Here is a 26,467-nt window from a genome sequence, read left to right as displayed (position 1 = left end):
ACCATATACATATCAGTCTTGACCCTGCTCCCCATGGGAACAGTGCAACCTGAACTGCCACACCAAGTCTTCCTCGGACTGGAAATAAGCATCCTAGGACTGGGTTCAGGGTATAACCCCTCATCAGCCAGGCTAGCTTGAATCCACTGGCATTGCGAGCACGGGATTCATGTCTGGGCATACCCTTCCCATCCAGCCTGTGTAACTCTTTGAGTACCAGGGTGATGAGATTGAATTTGTTACTCTTTAACCCACAACATGGGGTATGCTTTGTTATTGGGCCTGCTGTCTGTGAGGCTGACTATCCACTGTGAAAATGTGATCTGGGTAATTAATCTCTATGAAAGAGTTGACCTTACCATATGCTGATTCTCCTGACGGACTAACTGAGTGGACAACCAAAGCATGCTAATACCCTCGATGCAGCTGATGGGGAAACCCAGTGACGAAGCATGCCACACAAATGGGTGAGAGTTGATCATCTAATTGAAACTACAGACATCCATTGTAATCCCTTACTAGGTTTGGTAACAGAGCATGGCGTGCTTTATGTATGTGTATAGTACAGGAGAGAGGTCAGATAGGAAAATTAATTTTAAAGAGAATGGGAAAGACAGACATGCCAGCATTGAGAGAGTTTTCGATGCACAAAAGAAGGGAAGCTAATGACCTGAGAGAACAGAAGGAGACGAGCAAAGGAGCTCAGAGACAAAAATCCCCCTTCAACTGAGCTAAGAAGATCACTAATCCTGCTCTCAAGCACGTCAGGAGGTGGGGAGAAGAGAACAGCAGAAGCGGCGGCAGCAAGCAACTGGCAACATCCCTCCTCCTTCCTTAGCTCTCCTCTCTCCGCCCACCTGCTAATGTCACTCACCGCCCAAAGAGCCTATAAAACAAGGCGCAGGTAGAAGTGCTACCCTTACTTTATCTGGTATCTCAAAAGAGGAAAGGGGAAACGGAAAGCAGGTTAAAGTGAGAAAAGGAAATTAAAAAGCAGAACAGAGGAAAATAGAATGAATTAAAATCAAGTCAAAGAAGGAAGAGGGAAAAAAGAAAATAGTAAGGGGTCATCCGAAGGAAGGACAGCAGTTCAAAAGACAAAACATCAGAGTCCGAAGCATGGGGAACAGTAAAAGTGGAGCACTCTCCAAGGAAATATTGGAGGATCTGAAAATGAACACACGGTACACAGAGGATGAGCTCTGCAAGTGGTATGAGAGCTTCAAGAAGCAGTGCCCTGATGGCAAGATCAGCCGGGCGGACTTCGAGAAAATCTATGCCAACTTCTTCCCCAACTCTGACCCCAAGACATACGCCCGGCACGTCTTCAGGAGCTTCGACACCAATGACGACGGTACGCTGGACTTCCGAGAGTACATCATTGCCCTACACCTCACCTCCTCCGGCAAGACCAATCTGAAGCTTGAGTGGGCCTTCTCCCTCTTCGACGTGGACAAGAACGGAGAGGTCAGCAAGACTGAGGTGCTGGAGATCATAACGGTGAGTACTCAGTCATTTAGTCTCCTCACATGTATGTTCAAGAGGAGATAGGTTGATGCTAATCAGCCGCTTTGTACAATATATATTCCTGCGTCGTAAACCTACCATGATAGAACAAAATGGTTGCTTTGCAAAGTCCATGGTATCCATGCACACACACATGTTCATGTGTCCCTTGACTCTGGGTCAAAGATTCCTGTTTAATATTTTAAAGAAAGACTAAAGTATGCGTGTGACACAGGGATTGGCTACTTCACAGTGGATGGTTTTCCTCATTTGTAGGTACTTTTCTTACAACCATAATATAGTTTAGTTGGGCGCTGCCTGAAGTATGACATTTCTAGCAGTATTTCAGCTCTAGCACACTAAGCAGTTCCTAGCAGATGAACACGCACTGGCGCTCCTCTACTTTTTGAACAGGTGGAGCACCGGGGCTGGGATTTCACAGAACCTGCTTCGCTTGCATTCAAAACCTTTTCAGAGGGGTTTCCACCTGTGTGCCTGTATAGAGCATAGTTACTTAACCTTTGGCTGGGCTGCTCCAAATCCCAAATGACCTACAATCTACAGCTACTTCTCAAATTGTGGAAAACCTGGGACATTCAGGGTGTTGTCTTAGAATATAACTTAAGTGAGAATGGTATCTGAACATGCAAATTCGCTCACTCATCCACTTCTACATGCTCCTTAATGAGCGAAGCAGCCGCTCCAGATCTCGGTCTCTAACCTGTATCACTTGTGCCACAAGTGTACATGTTCTCTGACTGATGGAAGCTTGCACTAGTCTGCCCTGCTGCATCTGTTCTACTGGGAATTGCAGATTGCACTTGTTAAGGTCTGTGAGAGCGGGAAACTTGCTTTGCTACTGCCATCCTGCACCAATATTGTGAGGAAACAAAATGTGCACTGCTGCTGCCTGAACTGTAACTGTTGTGTGGCGGGAAAGCTTGCGCTTCTGCCGCTCTATCAATATTTGCCCTTTGAAGGAGGAGGCTTGCACTATTTCTGCCCTGGCTATCCCTGTTCTATGAAGAAGGGCTGTTTCCAGTGCAGAATGAAGGTGTTTCTGCTCCTTACTATTTAAAAGGGATAGCGAGAATGCACTTGCATAACATGCCTTATGAACAGGGACGTTCCACAATATTTGATTAGATGCCTGTAGACATGAGGAAGTTCCGGTCCCCAAAAGGTTAATATTCAGTGCCAACACATTCTGGCATAAAAAAGAAGCATATTCAATTGTTCTACCCTCTGTTTTTAAACTTGTGACAGGGAGATACCAGTAAAAAAATAGTTCCCCAACAGAGCATTTTATTATATGTTGGAGAATTTAGCAAAGTTAGAACATAAATGTTGACATAAGAGACATACCCTAACCAGGTCTGGTAACTAGGATGCTGTACAAGGGAGGAGTAGTCTCTGATGTTTTCAGTGGTAAATGTGGGACCTGCTACTAACCATACCACACAAGGTGGTGGAGTATCAGCGCCCTTCATGAGTACATTAATGCATGGGAATTAGTTTAGAGGTTTGGCTCTTTCTTGCACATGTGCTGTGCTTCTGATGTGCTTATGTATGTTTATGGAAAGTGAACATAACACATTTTTAACTCCTCTTCACATAGCCGCCTGTGCTGTATCAGTCCTGTGTGTGTGAGTGACTTGTGTGATGTTCCTCTTGCTACTGCCACCGGCCCTTTTACTTATTCTTTGCACCAGGTAAATCTACTCTGCTGAGGCCCATGTGGGACCGTTGTTGTGTTGTGAAGCTTGATATAAAACATTCTGCTACACAAAAGATAAAACAATTGTATTGCCAATGCTCGTTTTAATGCATGATGTGAAAGAAAGTGTGAACCCTCACAAAATATGTGAGCAGAGTTTACTTTTGTTTTATGTGTGAAACAAACAGATTTTGATATGGGCTAGAAGGCATTGTAACATTTTAAAAATGTACCTTACAGGTGGCTCCATGTCATGTATGGCCCCTTCTGCCAGGTCTGGCATTTTATCCAACACCCCTTTAGGGCTCTGGATCCAAAAAGAAAGTATTAAGGTGAAACACAAGAGCCACAATAAAATGTGCTTTGTAGCTGAAAAGCTAGAAATGGCTGATGTATTTTTGTGCATTTGACAGACTAGTGAAATGCAAAATATAATGTTGTTTCTGGCTTTCTTCCATTTCCCTCAAGTGTTAAACAGCCCAGTGGGTGACAGGGCAGAGATGGCCTTTCAAATGCAAACAGGAACATCTCACTTTTAGTGGGCTAACATGAATACTCCTTGGCTCCACGCTAAAAACACATTGTTTCCCAGATGAATGCGAGCAGCAGGGAGTCGATGAGCGAACAAGGAATGTGCTATAACCCTTGATACTGAGCACCTGCCTGTGACCCTGACTTGAAATGCTGCAGCATGTGCTGCAGGTGCTGCCCGGCGAGGGCCACCAGTGCGAACACGTGTCTATGAATGTAAGACATGTGAAGCCAGACAAGTCTCTTTCTGACAGGAAAAAATCTGAGTGGTGTGGATCAGATTAGGACACTGAAGGCAATTTGCATACCCAACCGACGGCAATGTTATTCAGCCATGTGAAGGGAACTGTTCTTAGGTGTAGGAAGGTTGGTAAGGTAACATAGGGTGCATGGTTCCTATTTAGTGTCAGCAACATGAGGCTGAAACATCCCAAGCACTATATAGCTTGTGCAAGGAAAAAAAAACTCAGAGATCTGAAATTCCCGGCTGCCAGGTTAGAGCTGCTGTCATACATGTAGATACACACGTATAGGAGTGCTTAGTCATCCCTCTTCATCTATTTATTGGTTCAAGTGTCATTCACGTTCAGAGTCAGAATAGGACAGAAAATAGGCCCAGGCACCAATGCAAAAGTGGCCCCGTTAGTGAATTAGATAGCTAAAAAAGTGACCCATGTTTGTAAACTGATATGCTGCATAAGTGTTCCGCAAGGTAAGAAACACTGCATGGATTTGAGCTTGCTACTGGCAATGTTCGTTTTAGTGTCATGGAAATCAAGATTTAAAATAGCCAAAAAGCGGCCCACACACTGACCTGTCAGACCAGCCCATCTGGCACCGCCTGGGTGCTTTATGGGCCAGTCCGACCCTGTTTTTAACTTCCACCCACCACAGCATGAAGTAATGGGTCAGTTCATCCACTGGCTCTCTTCACTGTGAAAGCTTCAATGTTACCTGTGCACATCAGCTTAAAAACAGTGCTATTCAGTTCCAGGAGTGGTAGGCTAATGTCTGCTTTTGATTCTGCTTTCATTTCATTTTCTTTTAGTTTATTTTTTTCTGTGAGTTATTTTTTACAATGAAACGTATTCACTCCAAGTGAGACTGTAGCAGTGTCACTTTTACAAGTTTTACACTTCTAATGTCTGTTGCATATGTTTGCAAAAAATACAAAATCACAGGATTGAAAAGCCAGAACCTTTGATTTTGTCAGTGTATGTTGCTGTTTGTATTTTGGTCTTTTAAGTCATGCAATTATAGAGAAATGACAGAACTAAACGTATCAGTATCTGCCCGTTTATGAGGAAGTCCTTGTTGACGCATTGTTTTAAGAAAAATACGGTGTCTGTGGCTCTGTATAGATTGTCTGGCCGTGGAGAGCGGGTATATCAAATGATGTACTTTACATTTTTCACACCTTCATTCTGTTTACTGCAGAAAGTTGGGAGCGGTGACACCCCTGGAATATATGTAATCTCCCAATAGGCTCGTATGGAATGGGGAATAACATGGGGATTTTGTTCGTGCTACACCAATTTGCTTATGTTATTCCGTAATTCCCAGTCTTTTGTCCTGGCAAATTATCACAGGTTTAGTTTGGAGGCTTTGTCCGGTAATATCACGTGTAGTAATATCAGATGCCTTGCTTTATGGATTTGGACAGAAACTTCTGTTTTTTCACAACTCATTAATAGGAGCCCACTTGTAGTGTTAGCGTAAGTGGTAGCACAAATATGGAAATCCATATTATGACACAGAAGGAGTTCAAGCCTGGGAGCAAAACACATGGTACCATGCTGATCTTTCAAGCTGACCGTGACAATTCCTGGAACGAAATTTACGTCTCACACGTGATCCTTTCTATTACATGCAGCTAACATAGCCTTTTCTCCTCGTTAATCTCCAGCACGCCATTTTCAGTGATCATCCGCACGAACGTCAATTTACCAACATGTCAGGGGTAGCGGAAGTGACATCAAATACCATTTAACCTTTACTTTCACTCACACACGCATGCATGCTTACACATACACACGAACACACACACACTCTACACTTCCTCACCTGCGGGCATGAACAGAACATATATTTAAAAGCATTATTTACTTAAACCTTAGCTGCCAGGGAGGGCCATATCCCAGCTAATTGTAATACATTCTTTATTAGAGTAAATACCAGTTCTATAATATTCTATAATAGTATACACTATAACTGTAATACAAGATTGACAGAAAAGAAGGAAAGTGGAGCCTCAACGGCCGTCCTTAAGGACGAGCAGCTCTTGTGTTCCTGGCAGTGATTTTGCCACCTCTGAAGCCAGGGGTCACAAAGGCAGTGCCAGGGGTCACAAGGGGCAAGCCTAAATGATGTCCATGGCCACCCGCCTACGGCCATTAATGTCAGGTTACACTTTTACACTACAACGCTGAAGTAAACAAAACCAGAATGCGTCAGCAATGGCTCGCATTAATGAGACAACAAATTTAGAGGAAAATGATGAAGCCAGTGCGAGTCAGTATGCGCCAAAGATTACGGCATACTCGTTCCAGCTTTCCAAAATACAGAAACACGTATATAGCTGAATTAATGTTCTTAAATACTTGAAATAATGTGTAAACAATGAAAGCTGAGTTAGGCCGCTTGCCAAACCATGTGTGACTTTGCATCACATTTCTATTTGCATCCGAATAATGCCCCTGTCCGTCCTATGTTTACTTATTTAGTAGGGGTCGCGTGTGTTCCATATGATATAGAAAGGTACCGTCCAGAGTAAGGTTACGTAAAGATTCCGTGGCGTGCGCTGCACAGTGGCCTTTTCACAGCCTGGTAGGGTTCGAGCTTCGTCACGTCACTTCTAGCGTGTTGAAGCTCAGGGCGCGTAAAACCGCGCAAGGATTCGGATCTCAAATCCGGGCGCTAATCCCTCCTAAACGGAATTAAGGGCGCTATTTATATTTCTCAATCCTAATGAGGTTAGCACAGACTGCAGCTGGAGCAGAAAACCTGGACCGCTTGAGAAGTCGGCCCAGGAGAAGGGGGCAGGGGGCAAGTGACACCCACACCTACTGGAGGGCTTCAGCCGGATGTGAGTCGAACAGAAGGCACGGTTTAAATCCTTGAGTGTTATCCGCCATGTCATTATTGGCTGTGGGTCCCAAATACAATTCAAAAGGACAAATCACATTTGCAGACAACTGTAACAAAATGTAACACGTGATGTGGTTAAGAGCCTGGCTGCTCCTTTGATTTAGTGGGGCTCATATTCATTAATGGCGTGCTGCCCCGGGGGTAAGATTTATTCAAGTATTTTCATATGTACTTTTTGCCCTTCTATCAGAGCACCCCATCTCACATGGGTGTATGCCCACACAGGGGGTCTTTTGATTACAGCTCCACAGGGATTCAGGCTCCTTCTCACCGACCCATCAAAGCCAAAACGTTTATGCGGTTGCTGTGTTCCTATTCAGGGGGTTGGGAGCAGTGCTTAATTTGTGCTGCGGTTGCAGGTGGTTGAAGTAAAGTTTGATGTGGCCCCCCCTCTTGCAATGACGACTCACGCGTGTTCAGTCTCTAGACAACTGCCGGTTAAGCAGCGCCGTTTTTATTATATAGCCTCGGGCGATGGCCCGCCCTCCTGCCCTCACCGGGCAACAAAGTATAGGAGATCCCGAGTGGCTCTCTACATCCCTCCAAGGCTTTAATAAGAAAGAAAAAACCCTAACCCCATAGGGTGAGCGTCTAACAGAAAAGACCCTAAAAGAGTAACAGAACAAAAAGGGGGAAAAATGACAATGTCACCATACAGTCATACAGAACCTGTCACATTCCATGTCATATGCTATACTCTAGCAGTCAAAATCTATGAGTGACTGGCTAGGCGCAGGGTTGGGTTGCAGATGTTACCTCTCACTCCGACCACCAGGCACCACGCCGCCAGCCTCGTCTGCTGGCAACGCCTGAGTAGACCTTGGTGCGTCTTGGACACCCGACCTCTCTTCCGTCCAATATTCTCCACCTCCAAAGGCACTCTCTTCTTCGCCGTCCTCTTCTCCAGACTCACCAGATGCTCCCACTCGTTTGAAACACAACACATTTCTCGTAACTTGCCTCTCTCCTCTATGGGCAGTCACCATGGTTCCCCTTACCATCACTACATTCCACACCTCGGGCTCGTATGTAGTCTGAAATTTTCCTCCGGGACGTCGGTTTCTCTCTACCACTCGGTCGCCCACATGAAGATCTTGTTCTCCTTCGGACGGTCGTTTTCTGATTGGTCTGCCATTGTCGTTGTTGCGCAGCCTCCACATTTAACTCGGTGGGCTTCCAGTGAGAGTCAGCCGGGATACAATCCCGCAGAGCCACCTTAAACATCAGAGCAGCCTGTGATGCTGTGGGGTGTCTGTCGATATGCTCTTAGAAACTGGTGCAGACACCTTTTGGCCACTTTTTGTTCCACCCAGATCCTCATGGCTCTGTTAAGGGTCCGCATGAACCTTTCAACATCACCATTGGCCTGAGGCCAGTAAGGCATGATCTTATGGTGACGTATGGCAAAGCCTTCGAGATAGTCCTTGAATTCCTGCCCTTGAAACAGCGGACCATTGTCTGTTCTGATTTCGTCAGGGAGACCAAACAAAGGAAATGTTCTCTCTAGCACTGGTCTCCCATTCTCAAAGGCAGTAGAAGTCCCTGCCTCCATCACAGGAAACCACGTGTAAAAGTCAATCATGACCACGGTCAGCCTCCCATTGGGAAAACCCCCAAAGTCCATGCTGAGTTTTGACCAGGGTTTTTGACTGGGAGGCTCAGTGACCACTGGAGTGGTGGTCTGCTCAATGGAGGTGATCGCGCAGGAGTGACAGTTCCCTATGAGGGTATCCACCTTGGAGTCCATACCAGGAAGCCATACTTTGGCTCTAAGGCGCACCTTAGTCTTGGCTGCTCCCTGGTGCCCCTGAAGGGCCAGTTCGACCACCCTGTCCCACATGCAATATGGAAGCACTATCTTCTGACCTCGCAGGAGGAGACCATCGCTCCCCACCGACAGCTGGTCCTTCACCCTCCTCATTCCTTGCATTGCAATCCGGTCCTGAAGTCAAAAACTCTCACACCATCCAAGAAATACTTCCACTGTCGTCTGATCAGGGCCTCCTTCACACGGTTAATGACAGACTCTCTTTCAGCGGCATCTGCTATGTCTGCCACTGTCAAAGCCACTGGGCAGGCCGCCTGTACTACCATGTTTATGAAACTTTCCATCCTCTCTTCTTCGTCTTCCTGCGACACATCCAGCGGTGTTGTCGGGGGATGCCGTGACAGGTAATCTACCGGATTATTCGCTCCTGGTCAGTAGATGACCTTAAACTAGTAAGATTGGAGTAGGACAGCCCAACGCTCAATTCTCAGAGGAGCCAGCCGCATGGACCCAGCGAACAATGAGACAAGAGGCTTTTGGTCCGTGACCATTTGGAACTCAAGGTAGAGGTGGAAGTGCTTGCAGGCCCATTGAATGGCCAGCGCCTCTCTCTCCACTTGTGCGTACCGGGCCTCTACAACGGACAATGCCCTGCTGGCATAGGCTACGGGGGCCCATTCCTGGTGACGCTACCTGTGAAGTTAAACCGCTCCTAGCCCAATGGGGCTGGCATCCACCACCACTTCTGTTCTGAAAGGGTGAAAGTATGCCATGGTCACTTTGTCTAGCAGTGTCTTTCACAGCTTGGAAAGCTTTGTCCGCTTCCAGGTTCCAGTCCCACTTATTAGTCACTTTCGTGAGTTGTCTGAGTGGTTCAGCCATCGTAGCTAGTTGGGGAAGGAATCGGACATAATATGTCACCATTCCCAGGAAGCTTCTGACTTCCGTCGCATTTTGTGGGACTGGAGCCTGACGAATGGCCTCTACCTTCCTAGGGTCCACTTGCAGTCCCTCTCTCTCGAAGATGTATCCAAAGAAATCAATCGAGGTTTGATAGGACGCACACTTTTTTCTGTGAAGTGTGAGACCCGCATCAGAAAGCCGCTGCAGAGTGGCTCTTAATCGGCGATGATGCTCCTCACGGGTCTCAGAATAAATCTGAATATCGTCACTCAGGTTGATCATACCTGCCAGGCCGGATAACATCTCCCTGATGGCATTTCGGAACACTTCCGCTGCTGAAGATACCCCGAAACTCAGCCTCTTGTATTGTCACAACCCTATGTGTGTAGAGAACGTGGTGATATTTCCGCTGTCGGGGTCCAGCTCCAGTTGGTGGAGAACCATTGGGCCCCATTCAAATCTGCAATTATGTCGTCCATCGTGGGTGTAATGTTCCGTTCTCTCCTTATGGCACGGTTTGGTAGTTGCATGTCCACACAGATGCGGATGGCCCTGGGCTGTTTTGGCTTGGGCGTGATCACCAGTGGCGATACTCAGGAGGTAGGTCCCTCGATCTTCTCAATCACCCCATGGTCCTCTAGAATCTGCAGTTCTTTCTCGACTGCAGGACGAAGATGAAAAAGAACCCTCTGGTGTCACAGCGCCGCAGGTGTCACATCCTGGTCAACATGCAGTTTTACTTGCTTGCCTTTGAGCTTTCCCAGTCCCACAAACAGTTGTGGGAAGTCGTTGAGGAGGAACTCCATATGGGGGGTCGTAGACCTGGCGTGCGAAGAAGACAAGTTCAAGATCTTCCTCTGTGTGACACCCCAAAAGAGTACCTCGGTTTCCCTTTACCACATAGAACTTGGCTTTGGTCGCGTGTTCTCGGTTAGCAAATGGATACTTCAATGGTGCCTTGCAGAGGAAAGTGGTTCACACCCCCCATAGGTGTAGATTTTCGTGTTACATGGTGACAAACCAGGTTTTGGAGAGAGCTGTTGATACAAAGCATTGTCCATAGCATTAACCGAGGCGCCTGTGTCGATCAGCACTGTTGCAGGGGTGCCATTTATCTCTACTGCTCTCATGGGGGTGGTCTCCGCTTTTGCTGTCACCATCCAGTGAACGAAATGACGAATATGTCCTCCTCCTCATCCTCCTCGTACATCAGCGTCTTTGTGTCCATTTGCCCTCCAGGCATACTGTCGCCAGGTCTTATATTCTTTACGGTAGAAGCCTTCCCTTTAAACTCTCTCTGCCTGACTCTCTCCATTTGGCACATTTTGGCAAAATGATTCCCTTTTCCACATTTGTTACAGGTTTTCCCTCTCGCTGGGCAACCGCCGGGTGTCTTCTGTTCATATCCGCAGCTGCCACACATACTCTCCCCTTGTTTTGAGGTGTTTGACGGCCGCAGGTGAGTCTGGCAAGCTTGTATGTCATCGACCTGTTCCTCTTTTACGACCGGTTGCCGAGGGGTATTAGCTGCCAACATCGATTGCCCCCTCACAGCGGCCATGGCGTCAGTACGGACAGCCGAGAGTTCGTGGCATCGGGCCAGAATCAGGATTTTGTCCAGAGAGATTCCTGGCTGCCGCATGATGAGTTTTCTTAGTATATTCGAACGGCATCCATGGATAATTTGTGCACGGATCTCCTCGTGTTGGTTGAGGCCTACGCATGTGCTTGCTAGCCTCCTCAGCCTGGCATAAAACATGTTCACAGATTCCACGTCTACTTGCTGGGCTTGATGCAGTTTGAATCTTTCGTAATCAGTGTTAAGCTGGGGATCGAAATATCTATTTAGCGCCACCACCGGAGTGTCAAAATCCCCAGCCTTATCTGTATTGGGAATGGTGTCGAAAAACTTGTGAAGTTCGTCGCCTCCCATGTGTAGCATAAGCAACCTGTGTACTGCTCCATTCGTTTGTCTGGTTGCCCAGAAATAGTCCTCCAGGTGGCCAAGCCAGTGATGCCAACGTGGCGATGCTTGGCAGGATCCAAAAGCTGACTGAATGGGGGCAGCGCAGCCACAGATGAATGGGCCCCTGCATGGGCGTGTGCGGGCTGCTGCTCTCGATTTTGCTGCAGTGCATTAAATTTTCCTTTTCAGTGTCTTCTGCGCACTGCTTTTCCCTGCGCACTCGTTGGCAAAGCCTCTATGAATTATTTACTATATATATATTTTGTCCTCCTGTCTTTTTTTTTTTCCTTCTTTTGCACTGTGCTTTGTAGCGGCCCTCTTTTTTTCCCCTCTCTCTCTTGAAGGGAGTCAATTGGTGCCTCGCTATGTGGCCACATGCACCCGGTCTTCTGGATGTCACTTCGGAAGGTCAGGGGCGGCGAATCACCTCCATCCTCTTCTGGGCGGGAGCTGTGGTGGACACCCTCCTGGGTCCTCTCCACCTCGTGAACGAACGACGCGGTACACTCATAGGACGGCCTGCCCCTTCCACAGCTTTACTGTGCGGCTCGCCTTAGCTGCCTCCCGACCAGCCTCACCCAACGGGACTCCGCACAAGCGTCGCCGAACCAAGCGAGCGCAACAGCTTGAGCAGAGGTTAGAAAGGGGGTGTGGCCCCTTCAGCTGTTTACAGTCCACACCGCCATGATTCCGGCACACAAACTCCCGGGAGGGCAGAGCACAGGTAAGTGAGATAGCCGTGTGGGTGCTTTAGGGTCGCGGCCAAACCTCACAGTGCGCTGTCGAAATTCTGAGCACTGCAGGGTTTTTGGCCCTTGTCACCAATGTAAAGTTTGTTGTGGCCCCCCTCTAGCAATGATGACTTACACTCGTGTTCAGTTTCTAGACAGCTGCCGGGTCAGCAGCACCGTCTTTATTATATAGCCTCGGGCGATGGCCCGCCCTCCTGCCCTTACAGGTCAACAAAGAATAGGGGAGCCCGAGTGGCTCTCTACATTTGACACTGGCAATCACTTTTGGGACTGGACTGAGGCTTGTTTTTAAAGGCCAGACTTTGACTTTGAGTAAGAATTGGAACAGCAGATAGGGAAAAGGAAAGATTGGGAGCAATGACAAGAGGGAACGAGGGTAACAAATGTGAACCCCCAATAGTGAGGTAAACAGGCAGGAAGTGTCAGTGGTGCGGGGCAACAATTGTGAGAGTGGGGGTGCTGCTTTAGGTGACTGAGGTCACAAGGCTTGTGAAAAATCAAAGACCTGCATTAAGGACAAGTGCAGCAAATGAGCCACGCCCCTTCAGCTGCAGGAGAGCGATAATGGTGCGGTGTGTAGCTGCTGTTGCAGTCTAGAGCACACTGTCTCACATACATTACTAAAGCATGGTACAGCAGCGCACTGTCATTTACAGACAGCACATTTTCCATTGAAATGACCACTAAGTTTACTGATCAGGCTATGTTGCAAACAGGCGCTATTGTGTGAAAATCGTTTTTCACAAAAATGTATAGCTCGCATATTACAAAGTAAAGTGCCTTGATTTGTTCTGATGTATTAAAGTATATGTTTCCATCATACTTCAGAATTACAAGTGTTTAATTGTTCTTACCTAGCCGCGGATATTTTTTGAATAATATGTACACTTAATTTGCAGATATTTTAATTTTGTTTTGTCTTAGAAAAACACAACATCCCATAGCTGTTCCTTTCACACTCCCTCTACCCCAGCAAAGTTGTCACATGCTCTCACTTTGCAGTTAGAGAATGAAAACACCAACGTCCTTGCTAACAGAATAAGCAGTAATGAAGATTGGGCAGCCTTGGAATTCAGAGCCCTGGCTTTCAGCAGTGTCAGCAGTGGAGTCAACAAAAACTTTAGGGTAATTCACAAACTAAGCACTGGTTCGGGGCCTAGTAGCTCATGCCGGACCATGCCTTTTGCAGGGGAATGATGACTAATTTTCATACAGATGGTTCTTCTGTAGGAAATGTTAAACAGAGGCATCCCCAAATGTTTGAAATCGATTCAAACCTTTACATTCCTCACTTCTTTGTATCTAGCTGGGCACCCATGGTTGAGAGCAAGATGGTTTTTTAGGTGTCTTTTTGTACAGCCAAGTGCTTCATAGGGTTCTTGAACAGATCTCCAAATACTAATTTGTTATAGATAGACATGAGTAATTTGACCAACTTTGCAAAAGCAGCATCAGCAATACTGCTTAAACAAGCATTGGCAAAGCCACCAATTCTCACCTTATTGAGCTATTGGCTTTTCCAATGATTTTGCAGAAGCTGTCCAGTGTTGCACAAAAGTAAAATGCAAGAAGAATGCAACTCCTTTGTTCCATAGCTTGTTGCTGCAACACTCAGGTGGTCATTCCGACCCTGGCGGTTTCAAACCTCCAGGGCCGGGGACCACGGAAGCACCGCCAACAGGCTGGCGGTGCTTCCAGGGCCATTCTGACCGCGGCGGTAAAGCCGCGGTCAGAAAAGGGGAACCGGCGGTTTCCCGCCGGTTTTCCCGCCGGTTTTCCCCTGGCCCAGGGAATCCTCCATGGCGGCGCTGCTTGCAGCGCCGCCATGGGGATTCCGACCCCCTTCCCGCCAGCCTGTTCCTGGCGGTTTTTACCGCCAGGAACAGGATGGCGGGAACGGGTGTCGTGGGGCCCCCTAACAGGGCCCCACAAAGATATTCACTGTCTGCTTAGCAGACAGTGAAAATCGCGACGGGTGCCACTGCACCCGTCGCACCCCTGCAACTCCGCCGGCTCCATTCGGAGCCGGCTTCATTGTTGCAGGGGCTTTTCCCGCTGGGCCGGCGGGCGCTCTTTTGGAGGGCGCCCGCCGGCCCAGCGGGAAAGTTGGAATTGCCGCCGTGGTCTTTTGACGGCGGGGCGGTCATTTGGCGGCCAGATATTGGCGGGCGGCGACCGCCGCCCGCCAATATCAGAATGAGGGCCTCAGTCTTTAAAAAGTTGCTGAGATTTTGTGTTCTTATGTCTGCCAGCACTTTCAGTTTGTCGAATTCAAACGTACAAAATGTAGCTTTTCCAGCAAATCCAAGAATAGACATCTCTTAAAAGAAGACATTCATTGTTGAAGACGCTTGAACATTTACATGCTCGCAAGTACAAAAAAGTTAAAGTAAAGAGATCGACGCCCTTATCTTGTTATATTTTACTGTGGAATTCCCCTCCAAGGAATGAATAATGATCTTGGTGATTGTACTTTGGCAACATTATAAATCCCTTCAATTATTTACTATCGTGTTTGCCAGTGCCTGCTGAACTTACAGTGGCATTGTTTTTTGTTGGTGGTCTCTGTGTGGGTCATGAGGAATCTTCACAGAAGTGCATAGCAAGCACTTGTATTTATCATCTAGCTGTCATACTGTCATCAACAGTACGCTGGTCAGTATGAAAGAGCCAACAAAACAATGAACAGTATGTAAAAGGAAACCACTATTCAATCAGTAGCAAGACACCTTGAGCCATTCTTCACCCACCAACCACTTAGAGTCAAAGAATGGATCATCCTTCTTTTAAGACTCCCTTTCCTTTAGCTACTGCTTATTTGGTGGTTGAATTCTGCCATCTTCTCCATTGACAATTCATAATCTTTCAGTTTATGGATTAGTAGAAGAGCTAATACAATTCTATGAGGTTTAAGAGAAGATTGTGACAGCTGGGGTTTGGGGGTGAAAATCCAACATCAAATCAAATAATTTCATTAAATCCAACTACCAGCTGAGGTGTTTTGTTAAATAAGACACTCATTACAAGACTGGAGATTTGAGTCTGGGTGTCATCGATGTGCTTTGATGAGTCTGAGACATTTGTGATGCAGATGGACATGTTGCCTTAGTGAGTGGCAGGAAGGGTAATGGTGTAATCGTCATGAATTAATTTCAAGAAATTGCATGTTTGTCTAGTACTTATTGTGTGAACCTCTCACTTAGAAAAAGAACATGGGGAGCCAAATACATTACCGGGTTAATAAAAACATTATAATATAAAAACTCCAAACACGACATCAAAATAAAACATCTATGGGCTTTAAAAAAACAAAGGGGCTTATTTACAAGCCCCTTGCGCCTCCGGTCCCTCACTTTTTATATTTACATTAAGATTGTGAAAGTGGCATTAGCTGAGTATCCGGATTTGACAATCTGTGGGTTTTTGAACAGCTACACGTTTTGCGCTTTTGAATATGCATTTAATACCAGCAAACTAAAGCATGTTAGTCACTGACCACACAATTCTTGTCACAGGAGGAGAGGTTGAAGTGACCCCAGAGGTTTGATGTGGGAGCCCTTGCCTTGCGCACACACAGCTCTTTGTTGTAAATAGGTCTTGACTGATATATTCAGTCCTGGACCCCTAAAATGACTACTCACTAAATCCTGGGATCTTCACTGTCCTGAATGACCAGCTGTGGTGGAGTTATGACACAAGCTTAGCACTTGTTTCTGTTCATTCTTTACTCGACCGATGCACGACCTCTCCATTGGAAAACAAAGATCCTCGTTGCTGTCTCTGATGTTGCTATTGTAACCACTGAGCCAAACTGATGGACCGCTGAGCTCTTGTGACCTGTTTTAATCCCAATTATTCTTGGGCACTGTTGAGACAGCTAGTATATTTGGAGGTGGGACAGACTCTTCTTTTTCCTCCTGTCAGTCTCAATAATACTTCTGCCGTCTCATGACAACCAACAATCCTCTGTAGTATATATGGTATTGTTGGACTCTGTACTGGTCAGAGGTTGGGAAAAATAGCCCACTGGATGCAAAGCTTCTGCCTTTCGGAAGTTTTTAAAAAATACTGCCCTCAGAGCAAAGGATGCGCCATCAGCTTTTATTATAATGGGAAGCTGGATGTCTGAATGCCAAAGGATGGGAGTAGTCTTAAAGGCCTTCTTGAAAGCTGTGAAGGTCGCTTTTTGTCTCCCCTGCTGATATGGGATTCCTTACTTAGGCTGACAATTGGTCAGACCCAAATACGAAAATCCTGAATAAAATGTCAGTAAATGTTGGCGAAACATACACACATTTGGTTTCCTTGGATGCTGCTGGTACAATGCCATTCTACCATAGTTTGTACTTTGGAATTATCAATTCCAATTCTTTTGTCTGATGTTTGAAAACATAAGAAGATCTCTGATACATTAAAAACATTTCTCCAAGTTAACATTAAGAGAACATCTTTGCAGTAAAGTGAGCACTCATCAAAATTCGTAATGTTGTGGTAACTTCTCAAAGGAGGTTAAGGTGTCATAAACATAAACCTCTATAAAATATCCAACAAATCTCTGAAAGTGTCCCTCGCAAAAAAGCCAAAAGGCATCGGGGGCACTGCACAGGCCAAATAGCATGACCAGATATCCGAAATACCCATACTGTGTATGAAATACCGTCTTTATTCCTATCCCTCTCTTATCCGAACAAGTTCTCCTTTGGGATCAAGTTTAGTGAAAATCTTAGCTGTCTTAACCTGATTCAATAAAACAGATATGAGAGGTAGGCAATAGTGATTTTGAATTGTGATGTTTCATTCACGCTAGTCAGTATACAGCCTTACCCCTTGAGGATTTCATCCTCTTTTATAGCCCAGGGATAAATCCTTCCATGATGAACTGTTGTTCTAGGATTCAAATCAGTTGCACAATCAGTCTCAATTTGGAAGAAGAGAACCTGCTCTCTTTTTACCAAACCCATCTGTGAAGCCAGTGTATGCTGAAGGCACAGAATTTCCTGTGCAGTTGTTTCTTTCCATTTCTGATTAGCTGGTCTGTCAGAGTGCCAAATATTTGAATTCTTGAGTGTGTGTTTGTTTTGGTGTTGGATAACATGTTTCTATGCAATAAAGATATAGAAAATGAAATTGCTGGAGTCTTTCAGTCGATCATTGGGTTATGTAAGCTTACTGAAGTAGTAGAGTCTACCAAAGCATGGGGAAAAATGGAACCGCACAGAATGGTAATGAGAACTTGTAAATAAAACTGGGACTTCAGAGAAACAGACTGTGAAATCTTTGAAATGCTCGCCCTATGTATGTCAATCTAGTGTTGAGCCAATCTATTTCCTGACAGATGAAGGTATTGTACGAAATTTCCTATGTTACCATAGTATAGCCACAAGCTCATCTTCTGTTGCCATTCCTTTCCCTCGGGAGTAAGAGCCCTTCCTACACCTCTGAATTGCATCGGCCCTTCACTCACAGGTGTTTCATCAGAGACTTCTGGGGCAGATGAGCACATACTGTCCTGTGCAATTCTTTCTTTCCATTTCTGACTCTTCAACTGAAGGTCAGAGGACAAACCCCCTCAGCGCCTTGAGACTCTTACAGCTGAGTAGCTGCGCTTTATAAACTTTGATTTGATTTGATGAGCCGGGCACCTCTTTTTCTTCTTCCTTCTCTGTAATTGTGCATCAATCTGTAAAGTTAGGTCTCTGGGGCTGTAGTTGTCATTGGGTTAGTTAACCACCAGGCACAGAGTGTCCATTAAGTCTACCCCAATGCTTTGATTAAATGAAGCAACTGCTGCCTCATCTAGCCATGCCACTTCCGCCATTAACTGCTAAAACAGACATATTAGGAATTATGTCTTTATTAGAAATTAGGTTTCTGGTTGGCAGAGGTAGGCACCCTATCCAAGCAGGAACCACAATCCTAGTCAGGGTAGGTCACAAGCACACCCTAAATTAATCTGTGCTCACCTCCTGGTAGCTTGGCACAGAGCAGTCAAGCTTAACTTAAAAGGCAATGTGTTAAGTATTTGTGCAACACTTAAAACACTAAAAGAGTGAAAACACCAAACAAAAAGATACCACTCCTGGTTAGAAAAACAAATCTTAATTTAATAAATTAAACAAGATCAAAATGACAAAACTCCAATAAGTAGAAGTGGAGATATGAGGTTTTAAAGAATAAACTGTGAATTAGCGCTTAGAAACAAGAAGCAGCAACCGGGGATATCTAGTCTTGCTGGAAGGGGACAAAGTAAAAAGTTCAGGCCGACAGCGATGGAGCGCGGGGCGGCTACAGGGACCCTGTTACGCCCACTGAATAAAAGTACCTTAATCCTGAATCTCAGTTGCATCGACATCCAAGATGCAGGCTGAAGTGATGCTTCAGTGTTGATCCTTGCAGTGGAAGCAATGCGTTGATCCTTTTCACGCAGTAGCAAAGATATATTGATTTTCTCCATGCAGTTGCAATGATGCGTCGGGTTCAAGATGCAGCAGTCCCGAAGGTGATGCACCTAGGTTGATCGCCCTGGAGAGGCGATACGTCGACTCTGCTCCACACGATGGGGGCCTATGAGCTGGTTCCAATCCACATAGCAACAGCGATACATTGATTTTGACTGGAGCCGCACTTAATATTCACTTCCAAGGGTCCAGGACTGGATTGGCACCACTTGGCAGGGCAGGACTCACAGTTGGCAGAGTCCAGGTGCTGTAGCAGGTGAGTTGGAAGTCTTTTGTGTCCCTGAGACTTCAAAAAACAGGAAACAAGTCAGCATGCCCTTGGAATCCCTTTGGTTCTGGGTTGGAGAGCTGCAGGTCCAGTCCTTCTCACTCCCAAGCAAGGAGGGTAGCATGCAGCAGGGTCAGCACAACAGAGTAACAGTCTAGCAGAGTGGCAGTGCTTTCACCAGCACTTCAGTCGTTCTTCCTGGCAGAGTATCCACAGGTCCAGAAGTGTACTGAGTTAGTGGTGTCTGAGGTCCAGTACTTATACCCAGTTGTGCCTTTGAAGTGGGGAGACTTCAAAAAGAGGCCTTTGAAGTGCATAGAGTCTCTGCCCTTCCTGTCCTCGCTCCAGAATCAATACAGGGGGTATGCAGCCCTTTGTGCGAAGACCGGACACAGTCTATTTAGGTGTGTCAGCTCCTCCCTCTCATCCTGCCAGGATGGCCCATCAGGCTGTGGATGGCCCATCAGTCACACCTGAGCTCCCTTTGTGTATATGGCTATCGAAAGGAAATGTACAAAGTCTGGCTGTCACCCCAGACATGTATTAACAGACAGGCCCCAAATGTTTAAAGTAAAAAATGCCAACTTTCTAAAGGTGGCATTTTTAGAATTACATTTTAAAATTTGACTTCACCCAATGATGTGATTTTAAATGATTCCAGAGACATCAAACTTTGGGGTCCCATCTCTTCCCAATTGAAAATTACACTTATAAAATGCAATAAGGTAATCTCAGTGTTATCCTATAGGAGAGATCGGCCTTGCAGTAGTGAAAATTGAATTTAAGAGTTTTTCACTACTAGGATATGTAAAACGTAACAAGGCATGCTCTACATTTTAAATACATGGTACCCTGCCCTTGGGCTATCCAGGGCCTACATTAGGAGTAACTTATATGTATTAAAAAGGAAGGTTCATGACAGTTTAAACTGCACACACAGGCTTGTAGGCCCACTAGTAGCATTCAATTTACAGGCCCTGGGCACAGGTAGAACACTTTACTAGGGACTTAAAAGTAAAATAAATATGCCAATTGTGGATAAGCCAACATTACTATGTTTTAAGCAGAGACCACATGCACTTTAGCTCTGGTTAGCAGTGGTAAAGTGCCCAGAGTCCTAAAGCCAGCAAAACGGAAGTCCGGAAAACAGAAGGTCTGAAGGCAAAACCACACCAAGGTTACCAGGTCTAACAGCCTTGATTTCTTTTCTGAGTTGCCCCATATGAGCTGTCTGTAAGGCTTGATGTCTTCAGAATATTACTTTAAATTAGGTCATAAACTGGTCACGATCAGAACGCCACAAGCTTAAAGGAGTCCCCCAACCCATGGCTAACTTAGTTATGAAGGTTACTTTTGCAGTATCATGTGAGAAATACTGAGAACTTGAAAGAAAGGACTGAAAGAATAATGGCTTCCCCAAAAATATTTTCGGGCAAGATTAGCAGAGAATCTGAACTTCTGTATTCCATATCTCTCAAGGTGATTTTACATATTGACTTCCCCCACAAATTACTGCCAGTATCCGGTGGAGAGCATATTATTAAGTTCGAACTTGTAGACTTCTGGTGTTGCGATCTGATTAATAAGTTTTATTAAAAAATACCCTTTCCTGGCTAGCAGTCAGTGGTCTCCCTGAATCTAAGTGATTGGCTTGCACCATTTGCTGGAGGTTTTCTCAGCAGAATCCATGTCATGCTGACAGATATTTTTGTTGGAAATGAAATTATAGTACTCTTCACATAACAATACTGATATATAAACTGTTTACAGTGCAATGGAATGATCATCATGGCTATGAACTATTTGCCAGACGGTTTTATTGTTCTTTTACTGTACCCTGCAAATAGTTCTACCCACTTTCTATTTTTGTATTGCTGCTTGGCTAATAAAACTAATTTCTTATAGTCTTTTTAAGGTAATGTTATCTCTTAAGTGCCTATTTTCTGGCTCCTTCTGTGGCAGTTTGTTGTTTGCTTAGTGTTCTTTAGAGCTGCACAGTAAATGATGGTATCATCCATTATTATTTACTGCAAATCTTTATTCTTTACTAAAGAAGAAGGTGTGGTGAGGTAGAAAAAGATATTTACCAGAACATCTTACCAAGTACTATTATTGTACTTCCCAGTTATTGAACTCACTTGAAAACTTTAAAAGTATTCATCAGGTAATTGATAAACCCAATTGTTAACCTCCATTGGCAGAGCCAATAGGCCTTGCCTATGCAAGAGCTATTGGCATTGGGAATGTGTTTTAGCCATGTTGTACACTAGCATGGTTGCTGTCAGCATGGCTAAAGGTTAGTGGCATAGAGGAGAGTGGTGTGGAGTGTCGTTAAGTGGAATGGCAAAGAGTGGAGTAGAGTGTCATGTAGTGGTTAGCTCTCATCATGCACACTCTGGTACACGAAGATCAAAACGGATTCATCCCAAAACGCGATACCTTTTTAAATATCCGTAGATTACTGAGTGTAATGGGAGACACCCCCCCAGATGCATGGGACGAAATGGTACTCTCGCTAGATATCGAGAAAGCTTTTGACACACTAGGGTGGGATTTTTTGTTCGCCACCATGCGAAAAATGGGTATCGGCCCCAACTACATAAAGTGGGTACAGACATTGTATGCCAGTCCACAAGCTCGGGTGAAAAGAGTAAGGGACATATCTGACAGCTTCCCGATCGCTAGAGGCACCAGGCAGGGGTGCCCCTTATCTCCTTTGCTGTTCGCCATAGCGATGGAACCACTAGCGACTCGACTACGGTCAATGGACGATAAATGGGGTGTAGTCAGGAATGGGCTACACCATGTTATATCATTATACGCAGACGACGCTGTAATATACGTGTGAAAAGGGAGCGAGACGATACCCTCAGTAATCTCACTCTTGACCGAATTTGGGGAGATATCGGGCTTGGCGGTTAACTGGGAAAAATCGTGTGCGTTCCCACTAACCAAATGGTTCTCGCCGAGGAAGGATAAGGCCCCAGCCTCGATACTCGATGGTGCTTCGATACGTTCAAATATCTGGGGGTCCACATATACCACAGGATAGAAGACCTCAGAGATGGAAACTTGGGCAGAACTTTGGCTTCTATGAAGGGTTCACTGCGATTCTGTTATTTTTCTTATTTAGTAATCCCATTTTAGGAGTATAAAAAGAATGCTGCTAAAATAGAATTCAGAATGGACACTTATTCAGTATCTGGAAGGGACATGATGTAGGTGTCCGTTACAAATACTGACTCAGTATGTAATGCATCAATGTTTCGTAAGTGAAATCTGGTCGCAAAACTTGACATTTTACCAACAACTTTAAGGAGGTGGTAAGCCATCTGTAAAACGGAAGAGGTCATCTTCTTCTTTGTTAATGGAAAACAAAAATGTAAAAGAGGCAGCAGTGATACATGGGACCAATGCCCCCTCTTAAACCATAAAAGTTCAAATGTATTTTTAAATTGAGTCATGTTTCCTATAAGGAAAACGTGCTGAGTTTAAAAAACAAATTTGCTTCATTATAAAGCAATCACAGACATGGTGGCCTGCTGGCTCCAGCAGGCCACCATCCATGTGATTGCCTCTATTTGTCATTAGCCATAATTTGTGACCTTCCTCATTAATATGTATGAGGCAGGTCACATTCCAACTCACTAAGATTTGGATTTTTATGAACAGACCTATGAATGCATGAGTATCGTCTGATGATTTTATTAAAAGAAAGGATGTAATGCAGGATAATGTTCATATTAGATGGAGTTTCTCTTATCATGTCACAATACGTGCCTGGATAATCTAGATAAAATGAAAGGTTATTTTGATTAAACATTAGCCTAAGAAAATTAGTTTGGAATGACATATTCTGAATGAGGTGGCTTTACAAAAAATAGAAAATGGAACCATAGTTCTTGAAATTAGTGACACAGTTTATTTATATTTAAATTAATTAAAATGTGCAGGGGTAAAACCCAAAAAGGAACAATGAAACTCCTTTTAACAGGTGCCACTTCACAAAGAAGCACAATGGTAGGCTTCAGAGGGTAAGAGCACACCATGGAGAAACTAGTAAGAAAAAGGTTTTTTGAAGAACAATGATGCTAGAGATACAGATAGGAAGAAAATAAAAAACACTGATCAATTTCCAAATAAAACGAAGAAGTGCAAGCCTACAGGCAGTGAGTCTTGACAAGGGTTTATTAAAGGAGAGATATCAAGGGAGAAATAAAAATGGCAGTAATAGGCTCTCTAAAAAGTAGCATTTTTAATATTGCTCTTTGGTTAGCTGAGAATTAGTCATTATAATTTGGTAAATGAGACAGGTCAATGTAATTTCTTATTTCTTCAAATTGGATTTGTCAGTTTAGTGTCTTCAGAGAAAACATTTGCTACCTCAGATTCCATTTAATGCACAAATGATTCTGTTCAATGCAGGCCGCTCTGGTAAAACACATACACTGTCTCCTGATATGGCTGGCATTAGTTTGTAATATATGTTATGAAGAACATGTTAAGGTTTTCAGAACAGTTGCAGGACTTATCTGATGGCCATGCTCTGCAGCTGTGTGCAAGCAGTCTTGGTTCAGGGCATGGCAAAGTGGATAGTGCGGTCAGGAAGCATATTATTCAATGACCAAACCAAATAAAAAAACCTTGTTAAAGCAAAGTTTAACTGTCAACGTTGATCACAAAATAACATGTCCTAGAAAGAAACATACAAATGCCCCAGAGATCACATTTGATGGGATGTTATGCTCATAACAAAAAAAACGAAATACCCCTGAAATTCTCCTATTGCACAACTGTAACTTCCCAACAATGTACTCCCCATAACACAATGATGGACAGGAGACATGCCAGATCAGATCACCAATGTCATGCCAACATGGATCTTGTCATTGAAGTTGTTCAACAACTCCGCCATGCCAAGAAGGCGTTTGATCATGAAATGCAAAACTACAAAGTCATTTTTTTGCCTCTCTTGCCCCGTTTTGGTGTGCCCTTGTCCTCCCTGGGAAAGGTTATGCTCATTTTACCTTCACTTGGCACTTGCACTTGGACAAGGTCATGACCTAATGATGACTGTGGGTGCAAAAATGTCCTGACCCTGGAAGTCAGATTGTTTTTGATAAAAGATCTACATGAAATAGCACAACGGATAATAGTAGAGGTTATGAAATATTTTACCTGAGTTTCTACAGTGAACCACATAGCATAAATAGGAAATAACATATCAACCTTGAACAAGTCATCTGTCTGTCCATTTCAGTGGCTAAAATTGGTTAAATTAGCATGTGTCATTAAAGGGACATTTCAAAACCTGCATTTTACAGTACTTTAATAGTACTACAATCGTACTACTAAAATACTACAAAATGCTAATCCAACTCGCCACATCCACCTCTCCTATCTTATCTTTTTTTATAGGTAGTATAGAAAAATATCAAATCTAAGCACACAGTCAATACAAGCATATATGATTATGTTCTGGTGGGATTCTATCATATTATACAATCATAACATAATGATACCAGATGGATAGAATTCCATTAGTTAAGATTCAACCCACAGTGAGTACATCAAATAGTTGAAAAAATATTAGCTCTGCCGTATTTCTTGATATTTTGGCAGTTGACGATTAATTTGTTTTGCATAGGTCAGTTCGAAAATCTTCACACAGTTAATTTTTAACAGCCATTGAGCAAAAGCTGGTACTTCTGAAGTCTTCCAATGCTGCAACATAAGACAGTGAGCTACCGACATGGCTACAAAACCAACTTGCGTGCTGACGATGGAATTGAAACAGCATTTTTTATTAACCTGAACTAAATGCTAAACACATTCAGTGAAAAATTTCTATTCAGTTTATAATTTAAAATGAATACAGCTGGTTCCAAAATGTAGACAGAGAAGGGCAGGTATATATGATGTGCTGCAATACCTCCTTCTTGCTGACATCTAAAACAATGATTGGGAGTGGAAAAGTAAAAGTTAGTTAAGACCTTTGGGGTATAATAAAGCAACAATGTATCAAAGATCTCTATAATTTTAAAGTATACCTCTCAAAACAGTGTCTAACTATAGTCAGGCCCTCATTACGACCCTGGCGGTCATGAGACTGACAGGGCCGCAGTGGAGTTCGGACCGCCACCAAATCGGCGGACCAGCCTCCACATTACGACTGTGGCAGAGCCACCATGGTTCTACCGCTGGCACTGCCACGTTGTCGCCAGCCGCCAGCCTGGTGGTGCCGGCGATCTCAATCTGCCATGGAAGCGGTGCAAGCAGCTCTCCCTTCCGGATTAAGAGTCCCCTTTCCACCAGCCTTTAAATGGCAGGCCCACCACCATGCAAAGGCTGGCGGAAAGGGGTTCTTGTGGGCCCTTTGGGGGCCCCTGCACTGCCCACGCCCAAGTACAGCCCCTTCTCGCTTTTCACTGTCCGGTTTACGGGCAGTGAAAAGCACAATGGGTGCTGTCACACCTGATGCACGAAACATTGCAGCCAGCTCGATTACGAGCCAGCAGCAATGTTGTGGTGTGTTTCCCGCTGGGCTAGCGGCAGAAACGCTGTTTCTGCCCACCTGCCCAGAAGGAAACTCTTAATAGGTACCGCGGAGGGATGGCCGCTTATGAAGTTATCCCGACGCGGGACTTTGGCAGGCGGCCTCTGCCGCCCGCCATAAGTCAAAATGAGGGCCTGAAACATTTGTCTCCAATTCATACAAAGACATTTTAAACCCTGTTTCTCTTTCCACTGTATCAAAATGTTGAAAAGGAGAGGAACTTGCTCTTTATAACTCAAGTATTTATACCAAAATCCACTAAACCTAAGTTTATGCTTGAAAACCATATTTAAAATCATGTTAGCCTTCTCTCCAGGCAAAACAAAATGCTGTTGGAACAGACTAAAGTAATACAAAATGCTATTCCAAACCTACAAGTGTAAATCCCCAACTCCACCTCTCCTATCTTTTCTAAGGGGAGATCATCACACATTTAAGTTTACTACTTAGGGCCTGATTACGAGTGGGTCAGTTAATATCAACCCATGCGTAGTCCACTGTTTATGCATGGGTAAGAATTACAAGTGTGAAGGTATTTTAAGCGTCCAATAGTTATCAGATGCATCCAATACCTCAAGCTTAATTAAATTCCGGCTGGTCAACCCTGCAGAAATATAACAGGGGAAATATGTACATTATCTACTGTACCCTGCGGATTTTGGTGCGTTAAACCAAAATCCAAAATCCATGTTATTTCCCACCAGTTCGTAATATGTGCTATTTATCACACCCAATAAACAATGTGCCCTGTGGAATCACTATTTATCAGGTGCGTTAAATAGCAACTACATTCATACTGAGGACCTAAGAAGTAAATGAGGGCAGAACATGGGGAGTGGTTGAAGATGGGGCATACTCGCTACAAAATAGGTGGAGTTTGGGGAGGAGGTAGGAG

The 26,467-nt window shown here is 44.6% G+C and overlaps 1 protein-coding gene across 1 annotated transcript in view; it reads left to right on the top strand.

Moving 5' to 3' along the window:
• The first annotated feature begins 782 nt into the window (after window positions 1-782).
• LOC138246219 (visinin-like) overlaps window positions 783-26,467 on the top strand; it is a 47,370-nt gene continuing 21,685 nt past the window's right edge. Inside the window, exon 1 of the mRNA XM_069200615.1 lies at window positions 783-1,500. Within this exon, the coding sequence (XP_069056716.1) occupies window positions 1,120-1,500 (381 nt within the window). The 5' untranslated portion in view covers window positions 783-1,119. The remainder of the gene's footprint in view (window positions 1,501-26,467) is intronic.

Source organism: Pleurodeles waltl, chromosome 7 (assembly GCF_031143425.1).
Source record: "Pleurodeles waltl isolate 20211129_DDA chromosome 7, aPleWal1.hap1.20221129, whole genome shotgun sequence".
Taxonomy (NCBI): Eukaryota; Metazoa; Chordata; class Amphibia; order Caudata; family Salamandridae; genus Pleurodeles; species Pleurodeles waltl.
Note: the sequence above shows the minus strand (reverse complement) of the source record. Positions and strands in the feature narration are given on the sequence as shown.